Source organism: Eretmochelys imbricata, chromosome 1, assembly GCF_965152235.1.
Source record: "Eretmochelys imbricata isolate rEreImb1 chromosome 1, rEreImb1.hap1, whole genome shotgun sequence".
Classification (NCBI taxonomy): domain Eukaryota; kingdom Metazoa; phylum Chordata; order Testudines; family Cheloniidae; genus Eretmochelys; species Eretmochelys imbricata.
In genome coordinates, this window is record NC_135572.1 from 248,362,323 (window position 1) to 248,388,375 (window position 26,053).

Below are 26,053 nucleotides of genomic sequence, written 5' to 3' on the forward strand. Positions count from 1 at the left end.
TCCTTGTGTCATGCCTGGTTTTCCAAGGAGGCCTAAAATTAAGGCCCTGACATTAAAGAAACCATGATATTCAGAAGGATAGGGCTGTTAACTGTGGTGGCTGGCCAAATTCCAACTTCAGTCATTACATTTTACCTCACTAAATTCCCCTCTGCTTTCCATCTTGTTCATTGCTGTGGGCTTAAAATGGCTGTCATGTTTCTCTCCAGAGAGGGCTATGTTTTAGTAGCAAGTGGAGTGACTTCTATATGGATAGTTGGTACAGCTTGGTTAATAAAGTGCTTTGGGATCCTTTTACATATGATATAAATGCAATCTCATTGTCCTTATTCCTGCTGGTGCAGGACTCTCAAACTTTTTCATAGTATGGACCACATTTTAATAGAGAGGATTTTGATGAGCACCTGTCCTCCCATTTATGATCTCACAGATCACCTCCCCTGGCATTTACATACAGTCCTCGTGGCAACTACTGCAATTGCTTACCTAGAAAAGTCTTGTTAGGGAAGTGTTTTATGCATTTTTAGCTTAAATGAAATTTAGCAGATGGGATGTAAGGATGAGCAAATGCTGTGTGAGCAGTTGGCTGTCTGAGAACCACCAGTCAGTGCTCTGTGGACTACTGTTTCCCCGTACATGTGTCTTGTCTAATTCCTTAGCTATCTGCACTGATGATGTCTCAACACTCTTCTCTTGGAGTCTGTCTCTAGTGCCCTATTTTTCTGTAAAGACATTTTTCTTAATGCCTTACCTGAATTTGGTTTTATGGTTCTAGCTGTAGGCTGTTGCTCTCTGCTTTACTGCTTTCAGATAATTGGAGTAATTCCCTTCCTTCATCTATATTGTTCCCTTGAAGGTATTTATAGACAGAGCTCTTGTCCCTGCTGAACTTTCTTTTCTAGTCTACATGCATTTCTCTTCCCTCCCCTCTCTCCGCATACACTCTATGCTCTGATCCTTGTATTGTTTTTAGGGAACTAATAGTTGCTATGGAGCACTGTGTGTCTCTTGTATTCAGTGAAGGTGGTTATACTCTCCAGTCTCTTGAAACTGCCCCAGAGGAGAGACCATCTTAGTCTGTCCACACTAAAAAACATTCTTCCATGTTTAAGTTGGCCATCAAGCATGGATCCCTGATGCCCTCCATATATGCTCCCTCAGCTGGAGTTGAAAACAAAGGTCAGTCAAGGTTAACAGTTGTTGCAAGACAGTGCGGTAGATCCATGATAGAACTACAGATAGGCCACCCCTTCATACCGCATGTGTTGAACCTGTGCGCACCTATGAAAAACCATGTCACATTCGGCTGAGTGGAGTCAGAGAGGGAAGAGACAGGTCTGGCACCTGTTGTTGAATACAGTTGGAATTTTCAGAGGACGGCCACACTAATAGGGGTTTAAGCCCCAAGAACCTGATTCTGATCATGCTTAGTACCAATTAGTGCTGGCTGAAATCTTGCAATGTAAAGCATTATTAAAAAATGACATGTTTGGAGATTGTTTTTCATTTTCAAGAACTGTTGATTTTTTTTTCATTTTTGGTGACATTTGTAATTTAAATAATTATCTAGATTGTTATTCTTTTTATGTACTGAAAACAGTCTTTGATAAACACCATTTCTAACATTTTTTTATTTAAAATGTTTACCCCCCACCCCCGGGGTCCATTTTGAACCATGCGAAGTGGAAACACCCTCAAAATTACAGTAATTGTCATGATTTCTTGTTAGTGTGACCAGCTCTGATGCTAGTGTACCTCAGAGTTACTCCTGATTTACATCTAGTTTGAGAGCAGAATTGGCCCTGTGTGCCAAATTCAGCTCTAGTAAAAATGGAATTATCTCAGGGATGACTTTGGCCCAGTTTGCTTATAGTCAATGTTGATTGGACAAAAACCATTAAAAGTGTGTTTAAATATGACTAGCTGATTTCTTGTCAAAAAAAGGTCTTTTAAATGGTGTTCGCAATGTAGTTGTTCCTGGTCTTCAATAGCCAGGCAAAACTGTGTTTAAACTGGCTTACCCTGAACTGCATTACACATCTGCTGAGCTATTTTATTTCTGTGGCAGTTTGGGTGGGGCCTCACAGTAGGAAGCAGTGCAGTTTGTAAAATAGCCTGCACCCAAGCCTCTGCTGAGAGTACATTTGTCATCTATGTAAAGCTGTCAGATTATGAGTGGGTGGCAGTTACACAGAGATTACAATGACTGCTCACGTGAGGGCAGTGAAGAGGTTAAAATTTAGCAGATGGGACAGAAGGATGAGGAAATGCTATGTGACCAGCTGGCTATCTGAGAACCCCCAGAGGTTAAAATCCTAGAACACCCCTTTCCCCGACCATATCCTGTGTGGAGGATGTGTCGGAATGTTTCTGCTGCTCCCAGTCTCCATTTCCCATTCTCCATGCAGCTCTGGAATGTCCTCCTGCTAGCTCAGCCTGTTGTTACCTCAGCCCTCTTCACGTGGCTTTCTGCTCCTTACATTCCTTTAGTTTCTTTTTCTCATAACCTTTCCTGCCCCCCTTCCCTCCTTTTTTAAAAAAACATATTCACAAAGTCCCTCGACGAGCCACAAGAATAGAAGTGAAACTGAAACAAGGAATTGGAACTATCTGTGTTGGCTTGGTTGATTTGTTCCTTGTTTTAATAGCTGCTTTGCTTTGTACCTATTTGTCTGAAGGAGCGGTGACTAGGACCTGCTATCTCGGTTGCAGTTGGATGATCTCTGGACGCAAGGAAGAGAAAACTGACAGTAAGAATAAGTGGGTTTGTCTCACTGAGGCTGTTGTGTCTTTTTAAGATGCTTTTGCTATGCTGGGATCAGAACTGGCTGGCTCTAAAGCTGTATCTAACCCCTTCATTCCTGAGCTAAATTGTATAGGATATTCCATCTTGCTGCCAGCTATAGTGTGGGAGGGGAGTGTGATGGGGCAGCTGGCAGAAGGGGGGGAGTTGCAGCAATGCGGTAGCTGGGAAGAGAACTGACACAGGAAATGTGTATGGGGACATAGTTCCCTATGGTTCATGTATTATCTTGCAGCCCTGAGTCCTTCTCAAGCCTGGGTTGGTGTGATATGATAAGGGACCCTCCAGACTGGTGCCCATTGCTGGAAGATTGTATTCCAACAATGCTCTTTGGGGAGGGAGAGTCATTTTGCATGGGTCTGTCTTCTCTGACCTATGTGTTCCTATCACTCACCACGTTCTCTCCCCTCTCTCTTTCCTGCCAGTTCTTATGGTGCCAGTAGTTGTGGCACATGCTGTGGCCTATGGCATCCGGGCACTGGAGATGCCTGACTCCTGGTGTGAAGGGAGTGTTAGTGCACTGAGAGCTTGATGGGAAGTCCCCAGAACTATCCCTTTTAACAGCGAGAACGCATTTTGCTGTGGGATCAGCATGATCTCTCCTGGACTGTTGAGTAACAGAACCTGAATGGTTCTGAAGTTCAGCGTACTCTGTATGACAACAGACCTGTCTCCTTATCCCCCTCCGCCCACCCATACATACTCTGACCTACAGGCTGGTTCAGGAGCATGGTGCCCTGTCTTTGGTTGTCCCTTAGTCAGTCCATTAGGCATAGGGCTGGCTCAGAAGCATAATGTCCTGACCTCACACATCTCTGCTTCCAGGGCCAGTCCTTTGCCACAGACCCCCTTCCTATAGCACTGAGTAAGCTGGACAGTGTGATGTACTGTCATCCTGATCCAACAGTGATACACCCTCTCCTCGCAGGATCTTACTGCCTACTTGAATGGTTATGAGTTGAATGCGTTTCAAAACTGATTGATTCCTTTGAATACTTGGGAGTGAGGTATTTCTCCTGATTCATCTCAGATTCTCCTACCCCGTCTGCAAGGGCCATTCGCCAGGATGGCCTAGTATACATAATCCTGCCACTTTTTTGTTAAAGAGCCAATGCACCACCTTTGAGATGTCACCTTTTGACCTGCACTTACAGTTCTGATTGTTTTTTCCCCAGGTGTGTCCATGACATGAAGCCTCAGGCTGGTTGGCTTGTATTCCTTGTCCTAAGTCTGGTTCCTCTTTGCCTTCCCATCCCTTTGCGGGACTCCCTGATGGAGCAGGAGAATGTCCGCCGGACCGGCGGCAACCTGGTGCTGGGGAAGTGGGAAGAGCAGATCAATGAGTATCTAATAAGCCTCAAGGAGACGGAAGTGGCCGAGGCCCAGAAGACTGGATATTTCCCACCAAGCATGCACTTTTTCAGGGCCAAAGGCTTCATTGATCAAAGTGCAGTGTTCAGCATCTTGAAACGTATGCCAAAAGGTAGGGATTCTGGCCTGAGAGTTCTTGGTTGTCCCAATGCTTTCTGTGATAAAACAGGGACCAGGAAGGGAGCAAGAATCTGTCAGTGTGAAACCCCTGCTGCACCCAAACTAAAGGGACCTTATAACAGGTGCTGAGTAGAGCAACTTCAGATCCCAGAAGGAGCTCTATTCGGGCTGGCTCTTTTGGGCTGGGGGAAAGAAGGAATTACACTGGCCAGAGAGGATTTCCAAACATGTGGGTATCCTGTATAACTGTACAGCATGGACCCCCATTTACCTCACTTGGGAGGAGAAAGAAGACAAAATAAAATAATATGGGAAAAGACCCTGACCTCTGTGTAGCACACTCCAGCGCTAGGGGTGCTCATCCTTCTAATGTTTCCCAGGCCTGCGACTGACCTTGTATAACCAAACATGCTGCCGTGTGGTGGTGTTCACGTGTCCTTATACAAGTAGCTGTTTACAGCATAGATTTATTAATGCATTGGAGACTGTGTGTTTGTATGATCTATAGAATGTCTATATGAAAATAGAATTTCTGTTAGGGCCTTTCAGCTGAGACCTTAAAAACTGAGTTCTGATCCACACAGATGAGAAAGATTTCTGTTTGTAAGAGCAGGAATTTGCCCTATGGTCCTTGGCCGAAACTTCTCTTCCCTCCACTGTTGTGCAGCATGCTGTGTACAAGCTGGCTACTGCCTTTCACCTCAGAGGTGGCTGCATTACACCGTGTGGTGCATACATGGTGTGTAAAGTGCTTTGGGATGATTTAGGATGAAAGACACTACATGAGTGTATAATACATGCACAATGTCATCCTAAGCATTTGTTTTGCTAGCAGTCAGGAACATGTCAGCATTCTAAGAATTAGTCCTTAATAACTATAATATACTGAGTGGTTGGGAGAATATTTTTGACCATCTGAAATCTAAGCCATCCAGTCTAACCAGCAGGGAGTTAGCTATTGCTGACTCTCCGAATTGCTGTGACCTTGACAGTTCCATGTGGGAAGCAAGGAGTTAATGCATTTGTACATCTGAAGGCCTTGACTCTCAGCTGAGTGACTTCTCTCTACTGTTCCACTTCTCTCTCTGATTCAGTGAAAAGTATTTTAATTAGGCTTCCTTTTCTAGGTGAAGACAGAAGGCTTTCACTGTGAAACCTGAGAATACACGTCCCTCTTGTGCAATGCATTCTCCTTTCAGACTGGTCTGTTCTAGGTACCAGATCCCAGATTGGAACTTTCTTAGTCTGGCTATTGGGGTGAAAGGCAGAGCCTTGCTCTGGGGAAAATTTGTGGAGAGAACATTTATACAAAAAGTCAACTGCTTTGCTCCCACCATTCTGAATTGGTCTGTTTGTTTCTGTCTGAATAAGAGCTATCTCCCTAATCTGCTAGCTTGTCCCTGTGGTGATGTCAGACTCTGGGGTTTATGCCATCATGATTGGTTACCACAGAAATAACTGAGATGTCGAACTCACCATTATCCCTTCACTGCTGAATCAAATAGCAGGGAATTTGCGGTTTAAAAATATAAGTATCGTAGCTTTTTGAAAAAATGGTAAGGACAATGTTTAACTCTTTTTGCTTTTACATCCCTTCCTCCAAAGGATCTTAAATCACTTCCCAAGCATTAGTGAATCTCCTGTAGTTTCTTTACAGTATTTATAGTAAGTCCTTTGTGAAAGGGATTATTTCTCTATATTTGTACAGTGCCTAGCACACTGGGGCCCCAATCAAGAGTGGGGGGCCTCTGACCATTATGGTAATACAAATATTAAATTGTAATATTAACCCCAGACTGCGTATAGGAGACTGACGCACAGAAAGTGTCTAAATTTTGGGGACCCAACTTTAGATTGCTGAGGCCTGCTTTTTCAAAGGTGCTAATAGTTCTATTTAAGTCAGGAACTTTGGTTGCTCAGCACCTTGAAAGTCAGGCCATTTAAAATTGGACATGCAAAATCAGAGCGTGCTTTTGAAACTTTGGCCTTACGTGACTTGTCCAAAGTCACACACAAAAACATGTAGCAGAGCCTAGGATAGATCCCAGATCTCCTGACCTGCAGTCTCGCATTCTAACAACTAAGTCATGTTTTCTTTATGTCAAATACTCTAATAATGTAACTATTGTGTTTATAAAGTGCCTCTTGACATGCAAGGAGTTCATGGTAATCCACAGTCAATTAAACTGCTGTGATATGCAAATTAATATATCAAAAAAGTCCAGATCCCACAGCATCTTTTAAAAAAGGAGGTTTTACACAAGAGCTAACATTTTCAAAAATCTCGAGAAAAGGAGAGTTCTAGGATGATATTTGACAATGCAGAGGGATGGTCTGAACTGTGTGTGTGAGAAGAATGAGTTTCGCACTCCATGGACTGTCGCAGTAAAAGCTCTGTCAGCTGCCAATCTACTGCAGGATAGTGGTGCATCTCAAGGCAGGTGGTGATGGCCAGCAGCAGATAAGGTGTAAATTTTAGTCAGGGTAATTAGCCATTGGAACAATTTACTAAGGATCTTGGTGGATTTTCCATCACTGACCATCTTTAAATCAGGATTGAATGTTTTTCTAAAAGATCTGCTCTAGGAATTCGTTTTGGGGAAGTTCTATGGCCTGTGTTGTACAGGAGGTCAGACTAGATTATCACAGTGGTTGCTTCTGGCCTTGAAATCTATGAATACAAGACAGAAGTGTGTGTGTGTGTGTGTGTGTGTGTTTGATTAAGTAGTAGAGATGAATAGAGCTCTGTGTTCTGACCTCAGAATTCCCCAACATGTCAGTATCTGAGGTTTTGTTCTGGCCCACTGTAACAATAGGGGCTAGATGAAAAAAATCACATCTGGAGCCAAACTGCTTAGATCTAGGGATTTGGTTCAGGTCTGTCTGTTAAACAGTATGTGTTGTAAAGTGCTGCTTAGTGTGAAAGTTCCTCTTTAAATCAGTGGGGTGTGAGCCAGCTCTCTCATGGTGAAGTGTGTCTGAAAGACCTTTAATAACTCAGTGGATTTTCCATCCCAGTGGAGAAGTAGAGCGTAGAACTCCCTATTGATTCCCCCCTCCCCTCAAACTGAGCCATCATGCTCTGCTTGCCCTGTGTTTGATGTGGAATGTGCCATCTGTATCTCACATTGGGGGAGGCAGGGCAGGTTTGCAGTCTTGCTGCTGTGGGGGCTGCTCATGACTGTATCTATGAGACCCTCCAGGCATGCCTGCATGGATGGATTTAATTGTCGTCATGTTGACCTTCCTTCCCCTTCACTTCAGCAGCCCTTTCTTGTTATGTTTGCCCTTTCCCCCACAGGTGCTGTCTTACACCTGCATGACTATGCAATATTGAGCGTGGACTGGTTGGTGCACAATGCCACCTACCTACCTGACTGCTACATCTGCTTCACCCATGTGGGTACTGTTCAGTTTAGATTTTCCAAGCCTCACCCTCCCAGCCCAGTGCCGCCGGACTGCTCAGAGTGGGTGTTGCTAGAGACTTACCGGAAGCAGCTGCGCAACATCAGTGAGTTTGATAACAGGTGTGTGAGCAATGGTCTGAGGCACTCTGGAGTTTTATAGCACTATTATTCATTGCTTGCTGGTTATTTGCTAACAGGACACATGTCTTGCAAGGTCACTCTGGCCCATCGTCCTCGTGGGGTGGCTGCTCTGGAAACTGGACTCTCAATTTAAAATCGCATCACACACACACACACACTGTAACAAGCATGTTATGGTTGCAAAGTCAAACATGCACAAGTTAGGGAATGCACTGTCTATCCTACGTACTGAATGAGGCAGGTTTCCTGTGGAAAAAATAGTATGTGATCCTCTAATGAAAGACTTTCCCATAATGCATGTGCACAGGCAACCTTAATTCTGGCTTTTCCTAACTTTTGAGTGCTTGACTGTCCAATCTTAATGGTCTTTCAATGTAGGGTTTTTCAAAATGTAATATACACAAATATTTAAACAGAGACTGTTTGCTCCTTAGGGCACTGATCACTTATCAGCTGGAAGATACCTTGGAATGGAGCATTAATGATTTGCGAGACCGTTCAGATTGAGGAGCTACCAAGCATTGAAGTGCCAGTTAGTGCAGCTCCCCTTCCTTTGCTAAAAGCAGAGAGAGAGTTCTGCCTTCTGTTGGGCTGGAGAGTGCTGGTTCCCCAGAGCATTCCCCTCCTCCTCAGCGGGTGAGGTGAGAAGTCAGCAGCCTGAGGAAATCGGAAATGGGGTCAGAAGGAGAAGCTGGCGCCTGTGGCTGAGGAGTTTCTAGGGCTCCCAGCCTTGCTTGTCAGTAGGCTGAGAAGCAGCAGCACCTCATGGGAGAAGCAGATGTTTGCCGGCAGCAAGTCCCGTCTCCATCAGCTTCTTCTAGAGGAAAGACTGTTCCCCTGCTGGCTTCCCACCCCTTCCAAGGGAGAGTGGGGAAAAGGGAGACCATGACACCAGCTCCCTTCTGCCTCTCCAGAAGAGAGGGAGAGAAATAATAGATAAGAGGGATTTTGCATCAAATCTCCTTTTGAAATATCTCAACAAAGGCGGTTGCCCTGGATGTTTCAGGGTGTTCTGAGGAACATCCCTCAAGCCCCCCATTCTGTTTTATTTTACAGAATACAGCCTCTCCCTCCTGGCCTAATCAAGAGAACAAGGGAGAGAATAAGGGAATAAGGGTGGGAGAGCATGAGGGAAGCGTCTCTGCAGAGGACCCCACACCGCATGCTTGGCTGTGCTGGCTAGCGGCCTGCTTGAGACATGAACTTATTTCAGACACAGTTCTTATCACCATTCAGTGTCCCTTTATCTTTTATTTTACAGTAATACCTACAGGCCCGAACTGAGTTAAGGGACCCGTTGTGTTAGGTAATGTACAGACTCATAGCCCTGGTCTACACTAGGAATTTACATTGGTGTAGCTTCATCTCTCAGGGGTGGGAAAAATCCAGGCCCCTGAGAGATGTAGCCTTACTGACCTAATCCCTGGCGTAAACAGCACTGGGTCAACAGAAGAATTCTTCCATTGACCTAGCTACTGTCTCTCAGGGAGGTGGATTTCCTACTTGACAGGAGAACCCCTCCTGTCAGTGTAGGCAGTGTCTACACTGGAGCGCTGCAGCTGTAGTATTTTAAGTGTAGACAAGCCCATAATAAGAGACAGTCCCTGCCCCAAAGAAGCAATCTAAATACACAAGAGAAAAGGGGTTGAGGGGATGGAAACAGGCATAGGGAGGTGAGGTGACTTGTGCAGTTCTCCCAGCAGCAGAGGCAGGAATAGAAGCTGAAACTCAGCACCCAGGTTTATCCACTGGACTGTGTTGCCTCTCACTGCATTTAACGTGTCCATCACCACGAGATGATGTAATGCAATGTCCCCACATAAAGTCCAGGCACATGATCACAACCACCATACTGAGGAGCTCCTCCTCCTATTTTGATCTCTTCCCTGGGTGCTAATCTGGGGGTTGGGGAGGGGTTCTGGCAAGGGAGGAGTTGGTCTCTTGCCAGAAATGAGCCCTAATCTGCTATGCCTCTCAGTTTCTGGAAACACTCCCAGTCCCTTGAATATGTGCCCCACAAGTAACCTCCCTTCCTTCTGTTTGCCCCTGATCATCGACAGGCTGAGGGAAAGAAGATGTTGGGGTGGGTGGGAACTGATGGTTAGTTGGGTGCTTGCAAGTATGTGTCAAGGGCATCTGGCATCTGGGGAAGGTCCAGGCTCTCTTATGTACAGAATGGGGAGGATCAGCAAGCGTGAGGGGAAGGGTGAAAGTGTTTTCCAGGGGCTGTACCCGCTTCCACTAGTTTTCAATGTGGAAATGGAATGAAGGACTGGAAACAGACAAACCAAACAATCCCTACAATCAAACTGTTTATTTTCAAGTTTAAAAGAGGTGTGGGGAAGTTCGGTTACTACAACAGCCTTCCTTCCAAAAAATACAGTGTGGTTATGAAGATATGACCACTTCCTAAAGGTAGGGACATCATTTGCTATGGGAGAAGAAAGGCAGTTGTCCCCACACCAACTTTTCATAGGTGTACATCCTATACACCTCTCCCTCCACCATTACAGGATATGATATAGTCACATATAATGTTCTGTATGCTGACACACAACTTTGCCTCCCCCTCCAGACTATTTCTGAAATGATGCCCCTGCTTAAGAGTGATCTGCAAAGTAAAAGGGACCCGTCTTTATATTTTTTTGCTGCTTTATAATGTAGAGAGGCCCTGGAACAGTGTGTGTTATTTCCCGTCCCCCGTTCTTTTTTCTTTTTGTTTTTCATATTAGAAATTCAGGTCTTGTCTGACCTGACCCTAGAGTACTCTGTGGGGGCTGGAGAGCTAGTGAAGTGGTGATATGCAAGAGACTGAATGCCGAGCAGCAGAGGGGGGAAGAGATTCGTGGTCAAGGAGTTTAAAAACATTTTAAAAAATCCTCCGCTATTTAATTCCAATGATTAACACTTTGGAAGGACTTTTTTGTTAAATATTCAATACCTCTGACGCTGCGTGAGTGCTCACAATAAACATGCTCGGAGACACTCAAGAAAGCAAAGTTGACATTGCTGATATTCATAAGGTGAAAGAGCTCTGAGGCCAGAGCCCAGGATATCTAAAAGATTGGCTAAAGCTCCAAGATGTAGACTCCACTCTTTGAGCACAATGGAACTTTCTGCCATAAGGGTAAAGTTTATCAGTGTAGGAGATATAGCTTTCTTGGGTGCTCATCTCAGGCAATGGAACAAATTTCCATGGAATCAAGGACCATCACAAACCTCACCGCCTTCTGCTCCAGGTGCAGGGTGCACTTCTTCAGCCTACTTTCTTTAACAGAAGCTCAGAGCAGAGTGTATGTTACCAAACCAAAACTCCATTGCACTTGCAGTTCTCCCCTTAGAAAGAGGATGAGAGAGAAAATGAACCACATGTGATAGATGTCAGTCATGTTGCTTAATACATCACTGGAAGGTGCTCAGATACTATGGTGATGAATGCAGTGTAGGGACCCATATAGAATAGAAAACAAGCAAACAAACCTTTCAGGCCTTCATTCTATACCAAAAGAAGCAAAGTAGACTCCTGTAATTTTGCCCCCTTGTGCCTACCATTGCAATAGCTTTGTTCTGTACATGGTCACACACGATCCAAGCAGGGTCTTTCTAGCTCAATCCAACCACTGACTTGCGCTTTCTTCCCTAGAGAATCAGCAAACCCCAGATTTGTCTGTGTAGGTTATTCGTGGCAAAGAGTTTGATCCCTTAAAGGAGTAGCATGTTAACAAGGATGCATTGCTATATCCTCACAGTTATACATATGAATAATTAGTCTTAAGGGAAGGGGGATTTGTAAGAAATGTAGCAATTAATTTTTTTAGGAGGGGTATTGGTGGCTTATTACTAGTTCTAACACAAGAGCACAGGCTACGTAGACACAACAGGTTATATATAAAAGAATCTGTGTAAGGGGCCACTCTTTCTCCCCTATATACATGGGAAAAAGAGCACTACATATATTTATTGAAGAAGTCTTTGTACCAGGAAAATCTATGGAAAAATTACTTTGATAAATAACTGCTTATTGGTCCTTATCTAGAGGTAAACTATGCATGGTCACATGAATAGACTCACATGGTCCTTTGACCCATCCTGAGGTTCTCCTTCAGTGTTCTACACCTGATAGGGACAAACTCCAGGCTCACCCTCCAGGCAGGTGTTCTCAGCTGACCTTCTGCAGTTTGAGAATAACTTCCCTTGAGCCAGTATCTGGGGGAGTTTGCTTAAACTGGAACTCTGCATCAGTTTTCCTAGGGGCTTGCTATGCAGTCCAGGTTCTTCCCACACAAAATCTTTCCATCCTCCCCCGCTGAGCAGGAGCACGCCCTCTCTACTTAAGGCCAGTCTCCAGCTGAACTCAGTCAGATAAGCTTGTGAAAAGATCCCTCTGGTGCTTGCATTCCTGGTTTCTAGGGTGATGCTCCACTGTCACCACTCAGTGCTCCCCAGAACGTGGCTGACATGCGGAATGCCATTGCATGCAGTAATACGGAATATTTCCTATATTCCTCCCCGGTTAAGGTGCAGTTCCTTTCCATTTATTTTCTTGTTTTCTGAACAGGATCTTGTGTTTCCTGATGTTGTGTATTAATGGAACAAAGGCCCTGTTGTCCAAGAGGACAGAGCTAAAGTTGTTGTGGAAACCTTAACTCTGAATTTCCTGACTCTTGTGCATTTAAAATCTCATCCTTAAGGTGGCACGAATGTCACCTGTATATAATTTTACTTTAAAAAATAAAAACAACCCCCCACATGAATAAAAGTGAGGAAGAAGTGCAACCAGAACCACAAGAAGGGTGCTCCTTAAGTGACTAAAAAAGCAGCCAGTGAACAAGATGCCTGGTGAACAGATTCCACTTTATGGTCACCCCTTTGAAGTTTCCTGTTCCACCTTCTGACCAGGCCCAGCACTGCTTGTTTATGAGGTTAGACAAGATCACATCTTATAGCAATAGGACAGTAACTTTTAATTCTAGACACTGACGCCTCTTGGAACAAGATAATAAGAGCGTGAATCATATCTAACTCTTCTATATAACATAGCAGAGCACTATCGCTAAGCCACCAGGGAAGACATCATACATTAAATAGCATTAAAGAGCAGTCACAGTTATCAAAGAGAGGCAACAAGCCATGAAAGTATTCTCCGGTGATCTTCCATCCAAATACTAGCCAGGCTCAAACCTGTTTAGCTTCTAATATTAGATAAAATCAGACCTACTCAGACTGATAAGACTGTCAGCTTTTAAGCATCCAGCTATTTCCCCCTTGGTTGCAACTAACTGTAACTCCTACAATTTTTCCATCCCCAATGAACCTGTTCACCAGTTGTATTGCTATTTTGATTTTACACCTCCAGCTTGAACATTTGATACACTAATTTTCAGGTGGCAAGCTTGAAAAGTTAAGAGAGTTATTGCCATTGGAAAAGTGACCACCCTGAGTCCAGGATTGGAGCTGTTTAGAGGATAAATATTACCGCAGTGTAAATTCAAACAGAATTGCCTGCAGCTGCTCATGGTAATCGCAAGATAATCAAGTTCTTTCTATTTCCACCAAACTCCCCTTGTCACTACTACTTGGTGCCCTCTATGCTTTGGTGAGGAAATGTATGTTAAGGCAAGTTCTGTAAAGTTAACAGAATACCATCCCAGTAAGAAACATGCAGGAACTGAGTCATGCCAGTTGGTTCCCAGGTGGCAAATCTGAAAAATCGAATCCATTGCTGAAGTTGGCAAATTATGAGTTTTGGATTGGTATAATGGAGTAGCCAGATTGGTTCAGTAGAACTAAAGGTGTTTTTTTTTTTTTTTTTTTTTTTTTTGGATAGATAACCGTTTATTCAGTAGATTCCTTAATGTCAGAAAGGCACTAAAGTGTGACTTTTTGAAAGTAACCTGCTTAGTAAGGGTGTGATATTGAAACAATGCTGCCGCCTAGTGACTAGAGGGTGTTACCCTCTTGGAGGTGGTAAAGAGTCCCAGTCATTGTAATTAAGGTGATGGGGATGGTTACATTTGCAAGATTAGGTTGTTAACCCTATGTCAGCCACATTCTAATTTGGGAGGCAGAAGGCAATTACTTTAAAATAATCCCCTATGTAGTTTAAATTGGAAAGTATTTGTATTGTGATAATGCCTAGAGGCTCCAGTCAGGAAGTGGGCCCCCATTGGGTGAGACGCTATTCTTCATGTTCCTTCCTTTCCCTTCCCCTCCAGTATGTGACCTAAAACACACTAGGTAGTGCTGCTGATGCAGAAAAGCTCCCCCACTCCACCCCTGAGGTGGCTGTGGATGGCGGATCCCCATATGCATACAGCTTGGCCTTTGGTGGGAAGGCCCATATCTAAATAGAAGTGATTATATTGTTCTTCTGTCCCATATCTAAATAGAAGTGATTATATTGTTCTGTGACTCCTGGTTACAGAACTGCCAGCTCATCTTGTGTACACTCCGAAATCCAGCTGTCCTGTTTCTCTTTCTGTAGTTTGCTGAAGAACATGACCCTGGTGACTGACAACCCTGAGCTGACATACCCAACACAGGCTTTCATTTGGAGAAGATTTGAAAATGTCTTTTTCACTGCTTCTGGCCTTGTCTGCTATGCACCTGTGTTCAAGGCCTATTTCTATCAAGGGCTGTTGGAGCTCTATGAGGATAACATACAGTATGTCGAGATAAGAGCTATACTGCCACCGGTACGCACTTTATGGCTTCTCTGATATTATTTTAAAACCTTGTTTCTCTAACTTTTCTCCAGCCCTGTCGTGTATTTAGATTCAGACCCTTGCACAGCTGACCATATGGGGGTGGAAAAATCTGCTTCTATTTGAAAGCTCTTTGCTGGGAATTTGGTATGACAGTCTCCTCAGGGAACCCAGAACCGTAAACCACTGTGTCACCCTTTGGCTCAGTAAGTGAGACCTTGGCTGCTGCTAAAATGTGTGGTCAGCTCCCTGACACTCCAGTCTATTTGCTGTGCCAGCAAATTCCTTGAGACTCGCCAGTCAAAACGTTGCCTTGCAGGTAACAACCAATGAACCCCAGTTCCCGAGTTCCCCCAGAGACGTCTCTTTGCAGTGTCCAGTCTTTCTCCCTGGACACTCACAGAAGGTATTATGGTTGCTGCCTCCAAAGAGAGGGAGCACACACCCAGCCTGGTAGATTAGCAGAAGACTCATGATTTACTTCAATACAACAGCAAAAACGCAGTCTATAGTAAAACTAAGGATAAGTTTAGTAACAAAGATCAGAGATTTAAGTGGCACCAGGCAGAAGAAAAGAGATGGAAAAGGGTTACAAACAAAACAAAAATAACATGCTTTCTAGTGCCTAAAACTTAATTCTAACAAGCTATATCTTTGCCTAAAACAGTTCCTTGCTTACAGCTAGCCACCAGCAGCTCCTGCCTCCCTCACCAAGAGGATCCACCATTCACAGGCTCAGAGTTTGCTGTTCCCTATGTCTCCTAAGTGATAGATCACTAGAATGTCCCTTTTTGCTCCCTTTATAGCTCCCAAAGTCTATTGTCTTCATCTTAAGAACCACGAAGACTTCCTGGGGGTGCAGACTCTGTCCCCCGGTGTGTTTACTAAGCTGTTTCCTGTGCTGCTTGTTAGCTTGATTGCTTTATTTATCTTATATGTAAATGTACTTTAATGTCTATGGCTTACAAAGCTTGGCCCAGACAAGTAAATCCACATTCCTTTGTCTAAGGCAGGCTTGTTTATCAAGGCTATCCTCAAAATATATTTTAGGAACATTCTTTCCAGCATAGATACATAGCTCTTTGTACACCACCCCTGCAAACATCACACAATGATCTGACTAGTGTATAACCAGCTTTCATAAAAGACCTTACTCAATGCACTTTTATAGTACAATGAATCAACTGATTGTATATACTATTAATCACTTACTCTTTGAGGTTCAGACCCCTGTTCAGACCCTGGGGTATCTGGACTGTGATTGTCACACTTGGTTGTTCAGGGGAATGAAATGGATGATGCTCTGTGTATTCTGCAGTTGGAGGGCCATGGAATTTGCTGTGGTTTCCATCCCTTGCTGCAGAACTGTGCTCCAAAATCTGACCTGTTTGTTTTTTTGTTTCTAGTCTTCATTGCTGTGACGATAAGCTTAGGAACACAAACTGATGCAGTGTTCTCTCCAGAATGTATAGACAGCCTGAAACAATAGCTCTGAAAGTTGTGAACGTCTCCTTTCTTTTCAATTAACACTGGAACCTAAGGATAATAATGTTGATATTTAAACTATCATTTTTTTTCACTGATTATCACCTATAACCAGTGTAATTGTCCCATAATCCCAAACTGCCTTGGATGCCTTCCCAGGTGCCAAAAGCCCTGACTGCCCCCTGCTCAGCTGATGAAATCTTCAGCTTCACCTTGACAACTTTGCAGTGTGGCCACATGTTGTGAATACTGTAATCTGCACCACATTGAAAACATGGGAACATTGTGAAACAAATACAATTTAATATCGAAATAAATAACAGAAGCAACCATTCCTTGTCACATTTAATACAATAAAAACCTCCACTTAAAAAAGAAAAGTTAATGAAACTGCTGCGTAATTTCCAATTGGTCGCATCAGAAGGACAGAGAATCCAGGGGCCTTGCAACAGAATGTAGGCACAGCTTGCCCCTGAATACATAGAGCCTTGTGAATGGGCTAACCTTTTTTAGCATGTAGGTTTCTAGTCTCACTCCAGACTACATTGGCATTGACTATAAATCATTGCTATCTAATGGACTACATGAAATGGGTGGTGGTCTCAGTTCAGCTCGAACAGTAGGTGTCTGTATCACACACACCATGACTGCAATTGGTTTTAAGGAATGTCCTCAGTGGCATCTGCTTTAGTAGTGAGGCAGGTGCTGTTGTGAATACAGAGACTGAGCCACCTTCTCACTTGTCCCAGCTCAGCCACAGCATCCCCAGAGCGGACATTCTGGCACTTTCTGCCAGCACTAACATTTGAATGGGGGGGAAAATGGTGTTTCTTGCTTTGTGGAGGATGGTGATTGGCCAATTTTGCTTGACTTACCGGTCCCAAATGTCTGTTGTTGTGGCAGCTGGGAAGAGAAAACAGTTGCAATGTCAAAATGCTTTTGTCCTTTAGCCGTGTCAATGTTGAAATGGACCCAGTGAGCCAAGGTAGTCTAGCCAAAGATGTCTGGGATGCTAAAAGCCTTCATTTACCAGACAGCCAATGAGCCCAGATGGAAAATGTGTACTTGGGAGGAGAATGGAGGAAAGCTCTTTACTGGAAAGAGGCCAGCGTTTGTAGCATAGCTTTCTGGCCCATCTCTACCTATCATACCCAACTAAACTCTACAATAAAGGTGGACTGGGTGCAAAGGCACAGGCTGACACCTCTGTTGCAAGAGACTCATTTGTAGGACTTGGGCAACAGTGTTTGTAAAGCCAGACGTAGAAAATCTTGATTCCCTATGGTCGTGGAAAATGTCCTTTTGATAATCTGCAAAATCCCACTTGGCTGCTTGTGTCTGTGAAGGTGGTGATTACAATGCAAGAGGGTCCCAGAGTGGTTAGGAGCAGACGGGGGAGAACGAGATATAGTTAGGAGCAGACAGGGGAGAATGAGATGAATATAAGGGAGAGAGGGCAGGGGAATGAAGAGAAAGGTGAGTAGAGCCAAATTAGGGATGGAGGGGAAGAGGGGCAGGGAGATGAAGAGATGGAAGGAGAGCGAAGGAAAGGAGAAGGTGAGAGTGGGGGATGGAGCTGGTGATAAAATCCACCTGTGATAAAGTTTGGACAGTGCCCCTGCTGCTTATTATTATTAATATTATGGTACTGTCTACTGGGCCCAACCAAAACTGGGGTCCCATTGTGCAAGGCACTGTACGTAGTCCCTGTGCTGAAGAGCTTGCAAACTAAATAGATGAGACAAATGAAGCAATATTCTCCCCATTTTACAGATAGGGAGCTGGAGGTACAGAGAGATTAACTGACTTGCCCACAGTCACTGAGGAAATCTTTGGCAGAGATGAGAATTGAACCCCAATATCCTGAATTCCAGTCTAGTACCTTAACTGTAAAACCAACCCTTTCTTTATTCTTGCCATGCTCCTGCTATCGTTGACGGACATGGTATTTGTGAGCAACCAAACATGCAGATGCAGTGTCTCAGTAATTGAGGTGCTCTGTAGCAAGCTCTCGTGTTCTTTCCGAGACCCCCTGAACTCCAGGGCACTTGGTTACCATGTATGTGTGTTAAGAAGTCAGGTTATTGTATGATATACTGTGAAAGCAAAGTGTTCTCCGGTGCTTGCTGGTTAATCAGGCACCAAGAAAAGGTATCCCGAACAATTTAACTACTGAGTCTTTTTTTTCTTCCTGGCACTGGACACAGTTTGGATTTCTGGCCTTATACACCTGCCATTTTTAATTTGAGCCACAGACTACTTCAGAATTGTTCCATCTTTCCTTCAAAGTTTAGCAGTGTCACTTCTTTCTCCTCACTAATCACAGACCATCCTCTGCTCTTTCTTTTTTTTTTTTTTTTTTTTTGCATGTGTTTATTCTTTCCACAGGTGTATGAACTGGATGGGACCCAATACAATGAATCCTGGTCTGTGGCAACGTATCAGGAGGTGACGAGGCAGTTTGTTAAGGATCACCCTGATTTTATTGGAGCAAAAATTATATTTACAACACACAGGTAGAGGCTGCTTGCATGGGGCGAGTTTGGAAGTGTTCTATGTGTAAATGGTCATGTTGTCGTGCAGGCAGGATCAATTGAGTGGCACAAGTGGTTACAACAGCGAGACCCTGGAAGTGATCCAGATTGCATTGCTTCCAGTGTAGTGAGGCCTAGAGCATTAACTCCTGAAGTGCTTTCCAGCATATAAACATCTGCAGGTGGAAATGACTGAGGGTGAATGTGTGCAGTTGTTCATAGAAGTGAGAATGTGTACATGTAAGATGATTGGGGTTTGTTAGCAATGATGGTGTGTATGGAAAAGTGATTACTCTTGAGCTGAAAGGAGCGGCAATGAGTGAGCAGGAGGCTGTTTCTATGTGTGTGCACATGAGAAGTGAGTGTGTTTTCTCAAAGCCTTATGTGTTCTCTCTCTGAATCTTGATGCATCATCTATTTCTGTGGAAGCAGGAGCAACAGCAGAACAGCTGGAGGGTTGGTACTGTATATTTCAAAGCTCCTTCAGGGACCCTGCAAATGCTGCCTTCCCAGAAACCTTTATACACATTTGAATCCAACAGACTCCTATGGCCTCTAGTGGGTTAATTTTAAAACACAATTAAAATGCAAAAACTCCTGCAAAATAATACACAGAGCATGTTTAAAATATTACCTATACAGTTGTTCTGGTTCTGCCCCGTCATTGGCTTATTGATACAGGGGAGATTGGCCAATTAGTCCCAAACAGTGTGCATGATGCTGGTTAACTCTAGTCATTTGGGCTTTTCTTAGGCATTTATGCGTTTTTTTTTTTAAATTGGGTATTCCCTTAAGGCTCCTGATCATAATACAGTCAGAACCTGAGAAACTGGTTCCATGGAAATGAGCATCAGCACCTTTCTCTGTCTCTTGGTTTTCAGAAAGCAGAATGTTACTGAGATTAAAAAAGCTGTCTATAAGGCCATGGACCTCCGAGCCACGTTTCCGAACACTCTGGCGGGATTTGACCTGGTATCTTTGTATTATTTCTTACTTGGTTTTGTATTTAATATTACAAGGGCTGAGTTGTGATTATTGGTACAAAGAGATTTCAGAAGGGAAAAACAGCAAAGCAAGCTGTTGAAATGCTGCCCCATTGTCTTTCGTCCTGCAGGATCCCAAATAACTTTGTTTGCATAGGCATCAGCCACTACAGTGCAGCCACCTCTGGGGAGAAGTAGCTATAGAATGCCTCACAGCCATACTTTATAACTGCATTTGGGAAGTGAAGTAAAAAATAATTTATTTCATTTAAACTGCAGATGAAATTGAGGTGGGCAGGATGTAATTTGTGGAGTTGGAATTTGGCCAGGAAACTGCCAAATCTTGTAGAAAATGCAGTGGGATTTTCAGTGACCACAAGTGGTCCTGATCTCTGTTCTAATCAGCACTTCAGCACAGTGTCTCCTGAGATTCTGCAGGTATGTTACTAAGTCTTTACTCAGAGGAAAGAATGCCACCTACTTAGTCATGAGCAGCTGTTTCTACAGCACAAGACTTATGCTGGCCATTATAATTCAGGACTGAGACAGAGGAAGAGTACCTAATGAAACTACCGCAGGAAAATGGGATATAAGTTATCTTTCTTCTTGACACCAAACCCAGCGTCTAAAACCTGACTGTCTGTCAAGGGGAAAAGCAAGGGAGCAGCAACCAGTATCCCAGACTTTCTGCAAAGTCATTCTGAGGCTGCTTTTGTGTTAGTTGCTATCTCAAGAATAAGAGCTTTGGTGGGGATTGGGAATGTGTATGTGGGCGTGAGTGCGGAAATGTAGGGAATTCTGTTATTGGTGGAGATGCAATGGCAGCGACATGCACTAGCATCCTTACCAGCTGCACTATTCCCTTCTTAAAAACATGTGTATGACCTATCTTTTACAGAGAGGGCCTGTTCCTGGTTGTTGCAAACCAGGATAACTCTGTGGAAGTCAATGGAACTATGCTAGTTTTCACCCCTGGAGGAGCTCTTTAACAAAAAATAGGAATACAGTACTGGAATTTCAGATGGCAACGTAGGGCAGTTTCAAGCCAAAAGACTAATGATCACCAGGAGCGTGTTCAGAAACATCTTTATTCTTCTCCCCAGGTTGGGTATGAGGATGAAGGACACTCTCTGTGGAGCTTGAAGGATGCCCTGACCATTCCATACTCCCTAGGAGTCACTTTGCCTTACTTTTTCCATGCTGGTGAGACTGGTAAGCATGAGAACACAGGCCATGTGGGGGAGTGGATACTTGGATACTGAGAAGGAGAGCTGGTGGTTGTATCATGGGAAGTGGTTTGGTATAGTCTGTTTCCCACCATTCTTCTACGTCAGCAGAAGATCAGCTCACTGCCATAGCATACTGGATGGTTCCTCCCATTTTCAGGTTCCACATCCCCTACCTGCTCCCTACTTTCTCCCATTGTCTTCATGTCCCTCACCATCACCACCATCTCTGTCTGTGTCTGATACTCATTGTCACCTTCACCTGTCTTCTGCATTGAACACTCACATTTCCTCATCTTGGGCTGTTCCTGGGCCTGTTCTTCTGGAGTCAGGCAACAGGAGGTGTCACTGGTGTTGCATAGCTATCCCCTTACCAGAGCAGTGTGTTCAGTTGTCTCCTCTCCCACACTCACCAGCACCAGAGAGGGAATTTTTGAGGCCATCACCAGCCAGAGTCATGTTTTTAAGCCCATTTGCTAATGAATGTCACTGAGTCAGCTACATATCTTAGCTTAAATATGTTTGTTCAAATAATTAAATATACCCTTTGTCCTTTATTGCTGGAATAACATGTTTACATGCAATATATTATTCACCCACCAGATGACGTGCGGTGCTATAGAGAGTTTTAAGCTGGGTGTAGTCCTTGGTAGACAAAGGAGACAAGCCATGAGGAAGCCTATTAGTTTGTATTTGAGGCATTTATTTAAAAAAATAAAATTAATTAATTTCCTGTTTGAGAAGATCTGTTTCCAAAAACAGGGAAGTGATTTGGAACCATCTTTCTCTCCTCAGACTGGCAGGGCACCTCTGTAGACAACAATGTGCTCGATGCTTTGCTGTTCAATACCAGTCGGATTGGCCATGGATTCGCTCTCATTAAACATTTAGTAGCCAAGAATTTGTCCCTTAAGATGGATGTTCCTATAGAACTCTGCCCAATCTCCAACCAGGTAGGACCTACCTGAGTGACCTTAGGTCTCAAGTCAAGAGCTGGGACCAGAAATTTAGAATTTGATAAATGACCTGCAGCAGGGTGTTGCTCAACATATACTGGCCTTTGTGTAGATAACGGTTAAGGGTGTGGGGCAGGATGTATCTGTGGTTATCCTTTACCACTCTCCAGGTGCTCTTTGTCCTGCTCCATGACTCCCTCTCATGTCTCATTGGCCATAGAAGGTCATTCTGAGAGGGAGACATATTATGTAGAAGATATTTGCATTTTTGGAAGGTGAGTGAGAAACAGATGCATTTTTCTATGTGGGAGATTCTAAAGAACGATTTGTGGGGAGGGGGACAGAGGACTACTCTGGAGACTGAGTCCCTGTCCTTTAACTCAACCATTATGGAGACATTCTTTGCTTGGTTTAATTGCCACACTTATTGGAAATTACATATGGTCTCTTCTTTCTCTTTCACCTATTCCCTTGTTATGGTCTCTTTGCTGTTTTTTTCCCCTTCAGAGCATAACATTAGGAATATGTATACGAACTATTATAATGATTATTTACTTGTATCGTGATAGTGCCTAGAGGCCTGTAACAAGAAGCTGGTCCTTTGAGTATGTGTGCAGTCCAGCATGCCTGTTACAGGGAGGTAGCTCCTTTAAGACAAGAGTTTTGGGACTTTTAGATGAAGCACATGTCTAAGGGATCATGTGACCTGGGATCATGTGTCTGTCTATGAGAATATATAAAGCAAAACTCCTGGTTCACTCTGTGAAGCCTTCTCTAGATTAGGATTTGTAAGGTGTTAACAAACACCTAGTGTAGTGTAGTCTGGTGTAGACAATGCAATGCACATTTAACACGTGCCAAACAGAGTTAAAGCCTTGACTAGTTTAACACATGTTAAAGGCACACTGCTTTGTTTACACTAGGCTGTTAACATGTGATAGCTAATACCTTACAAATTCTACTCTACAGAAGGCTAGGGAGACTGGGGCGAGGAGAAGATAGCTCTCCATTGTGGAGGCTGGAGGCCTGAGACTAGAGACAAGGAGGGGCTTAGCCTGAAGAGGCCTGAAACAAGTGACTGTGAAGCCTCGAGGGAAGGGCCAGAAAGGAGTTGGAAAGCCTGGGTAATAAGGGTGCAGGGTGAGTTCTTTCTGTGTAGGGTAGATATTTTTTGTTTCATAGTATTAATTAACCAGACTCCACATCCGTTGTGTGGTGTGCAAGTACCCCAGAGGCGCAGTAGTAGGGAAAACTAAGATAGGAGGGTCTGGGGAAGGAAATGCTGTTACAGGCTCCAGTCCCACTGTGCTAGGTGCTGTACAAACATATGATAGAAAGACAATCTCTGCCCCAAAGAGCTTCCAAACAAAGTATAAATATATACTGCAAATAGCTGTAAGAATAACCCATCCTTGCTTCTTCCTCTTCCTCCCCCTCATCCCAAGGTCCTGCTGTTAGTATCGGATTTGAGGAACCATCCTGCTGCTGAGCTGATGGCAGAGGGACACCCCATGGTGATTAGTCCAGACGATCCATCTGTCTTTGGATCAAAGGGTGTGTCGTATGACTTCTATGAGGTGTTCATGGGCATCGGCGGGATGCACGCTGACCTGAGAACCTTAAAACAACTGGCCCTAAACTCTCTAAAGTAAGCACACACTCTCGCACTAGGAGTGACACTTGGGGAGATATATGCCTGCTCTGCAGATAGCCACCTTATTCTGTTTTCAGCCCCAGAGTCTCCTCTGTCACTCGGGCTGGGGTTCTGCTGACCCAAAGTCCTCCCCATGTCTCTCATACTGCAGGATTTGAGGGGCTTGTGCTATCCCAGAGTCTATGCTGTCCACTGTCAATACAGCATCTCTTGGTGTGTCTCTTTCCTCCCCTCCCCACCTCCAGTGCCAATTTACCTATGGAGCCTAGCCTTGGGCAGGAGAGAGAGAGATGATTTTTTTCAAATCACTTTTCATTTGTTTGAATTTTACTTAGTTGTATGTTTTGCAGAGACCCATTATGCATCCTCTGATGGCTTGGCCATTGTGCCCAAAGCATTCTGGCCTGCACCTGAATCTTTGTCTATTTTCTCAAAGCTGATGCCCAGGCCTATATCAATCCTAGGCATCCTTCAGCGGTTTGGAGGACAAATCTGTTACTTCCCGCCATTAGGAACAGGTGACAGACACAACATTTTTAATCTTTATCTGAGGCAACACAAAGGGTTAATCTTTCCCAGCTTCTTGCCTTTTCATTTTGGACTCAGATCCTGAAATAGTTTCCCCTCCCCAGCCATCCCAATCCCGTGTCTGATCCTTGCTCTCTTTCATCCCACAGATACAGCTCCTTGCTGCCAGAGGAGAAAGCCCATGCCAAACAGGTCTGGCAGAAAAAATGGGACCAGTTTATAGCTGACCTCTCCAATGCTTTTCGAAAGGAGCAGTAGTGGGGAGGAGGCTCCTCTCTGAGAGACTGTCTGTACGGCGGAGGGAACCGGGACTACTGCTAATACAGAGAGAATTCTTTTTCTATGTCACTTGAACAAACAGCGCTCAAGCTGTGGCCTGGAGCCAGGTGATTTTGGCCAATTATAGTTCATAGCAATCGCCCACACCTCTATACATTAAAGTCTTTGAGTGCAGGTGAAGCAGAGCAGTGAGCCTTTAAAACAGAAGCAAAAAGTGCTGCAAATGACCAAAGTAACTAAAGTCAAAATACCATTAAAATCCTGATGTGCTTACTCACTTTTTAACTATTGTGAATGGGAGTTTTCCCTGAACAAGGACTTCATGATTTTGCCTCACATCATTATAAAACAAATATCTCCTCGGGAAACGGCTAGTACAAACATCCCACCATCTGAGCCCATTGACTTTCAGGAGGGCAAGGATTGAAAGCAGTTGTTGTCTGAGATCTGTGACTGGTTATGTTTGACCCTGGGCCCGGTGCCAAAATAGTACTGCGAGACTGAGGAACCAGGTCTAAGCTTCTGACATCTCAAGATGTAAGGGCTAGAAACAAGCCGACGGACCTGTACAAATGCTTTTAAGACTTGTATACTTTGTAAAGCAGTGATCAAGAAAGAATGCAAGCGCTGATTGCTGAAAGATATGCACTTCACTCTGGAACCCACCATTGTAGGGATTCCAATACAATGAAAAGAACCCCTGATTTCAAGAGGTATCTCTCAGATCCATATTAAATAAAGCACCGATCCTGCACTGGAATCTACTAGTGCAGGCCTCTGCACCCATGTGAAGTCCTTTTGATTTCAATGGAATTCAACATGTACTGGCAGATCCCACTGCAGGATCTGGGCCCAGTACCTGAGTCCATAGCAATCAGATCTCCGATGTATCAAAGAATTAGTCCCTCAATGTGGCTTCAGTACAGTGCCAGTGTCATTCCCAGCTACTAGCTCTGCAGAAGAAAGACAAAGCAGCAACAGCACAATTGAAATAGTAACTAGTTAGAGTCCTTTGAAATAACCGTGACAAAAACTGCAGACAGAATTTCAGATGGCAACGTAGGGCAGTTTCAAGCCAAAAGGCTAATGATCACCAGAAGCATGTTCAGAAACATCTTTATTCTTCTCCCCAGGTTGGGTTTGAGGATGAAGGACACTCTCTGTGGAATTGTCTGTCTGTTCTTCTGCGGAGAGATGGACAGGGTAGCAGTTATGCTGTAAGAAGCTTGGGCCAGGTATGAAAAATCATCAGTATCATACCTAGAAACTACTCATTTAAAACCCCAGATATGTAAGTAGATCAGAAAATGTCTATGAAGATGCAATTAGGTTTATCCCTTTTATTTCATTATGGCTTGTGGGTTCCTCTGTGCTAACCCCAGATGCTTTTGTTTAGCTTGTAACCTTTAAGCTGGACCTCAAGAAAGCTATTATTGATGCTTAATCCTTGTAGTTGCTCTTTTAAAATCTGGCAATAGCCTGAGTTCCCACATGTATTTTCTTTCTTTCTTTTATTAATAAAGTTTACCTTTTCTAAGAACAGAATTGGATTTTTGTGTTTTAAGAAGTTTGTGCACATGTTGTTTAATTAGCTGGTGGCAACAGCTGATTTCCTTTTTTTCTTTCTTTCTCAGTTCTTCCCCGGGGGGGAAGGGGGAGTGAAAGGGCTTGAGGGTACCCCACAGGAAGGAATTCCCAAGTGCGCCTTCCTAGGCTCTCAGAGGGGTTCTGCACTTGGGTGGTGGCAGCATCTACCAATCCAAGGTCAGAGAAAAGCTGTAACCTTGGAAGTTTAATACAAGCCTGGAGTGGCCAGTGTTAATTTTTAGAATCCTTGCGGCCCCCCACCTTCTGCACTCCAA

The 26,053-nt window shown here is 44.0% G+C and overlaps 1 protein-coding gene across 2 annotated transcripts; it reads left to right on the plus strand.

Annotated features, from left to right (window-relative positions):
* The first annotated feature begins 2,334 nt into the window (after positions 1-2,334).
* ADA2 (adenosine deaminase 2) lies at positions 2,335-25,714 on the plus strand. Of its 2 annotated transcripts, none has more exons than XM_077827192.1 (10): positions 2,335-2,760; positions 3,979-4,286; positions 7,596-7,821; positions 14,327-14,537; positions 18,420-18,547; positions 19,447-19,537; positions 20,652-20,760; positions 21,570-21,727; positions 23,176-23,378; positions 24,062-25,714. In XM_077827192.1, exons 1-10 carry the CDS (start codon positions 2,717-2,719, stop codon positions 24,168-24,170), a joined length of 1,587 nt encoding a protein of 528 aa, XP_077683318.1. In that variant the 5' UTR covers positions 2,335-2,716; the 3' UTR covers positions 24,171-25,714. The 2 variants fall into 2 exon arrangements, with proteins under 2 accessions (XP_077683318.1, XP_077683326.1); XM_077827200.1 differs by having other exon boundaries at positions 2,336-2,750.
* The last annotated feature ends 339 nt before the right edge of the window (positions 25,715-26,053 follow it).

Excerpts from the sequence above, each read along its gene's own strand:
- ADA2 (XM_077827192.1), top strand. The coding sequence starts at position 2,717 with ATGATCTCTGGACGCAAGGAAGAGAAAACTGACAGTAAGAATAA. Across the intron at positions 20,761-21,569 it reads TTTCCATGCTGGTGAGACTG|ACTGGCAGGGCACCTCTGTA; the intron begins GTAAGCATGAGA and ends TTCTCTCCTCAG. Across the intron at positions 23,379-24,061 it reads CTGGCCCTAAACTCTCTAAA|ATACAGCTCCTTGCTGCCAG; the intron begins GTAAGCACACAC and ends TTCATCCCACAG.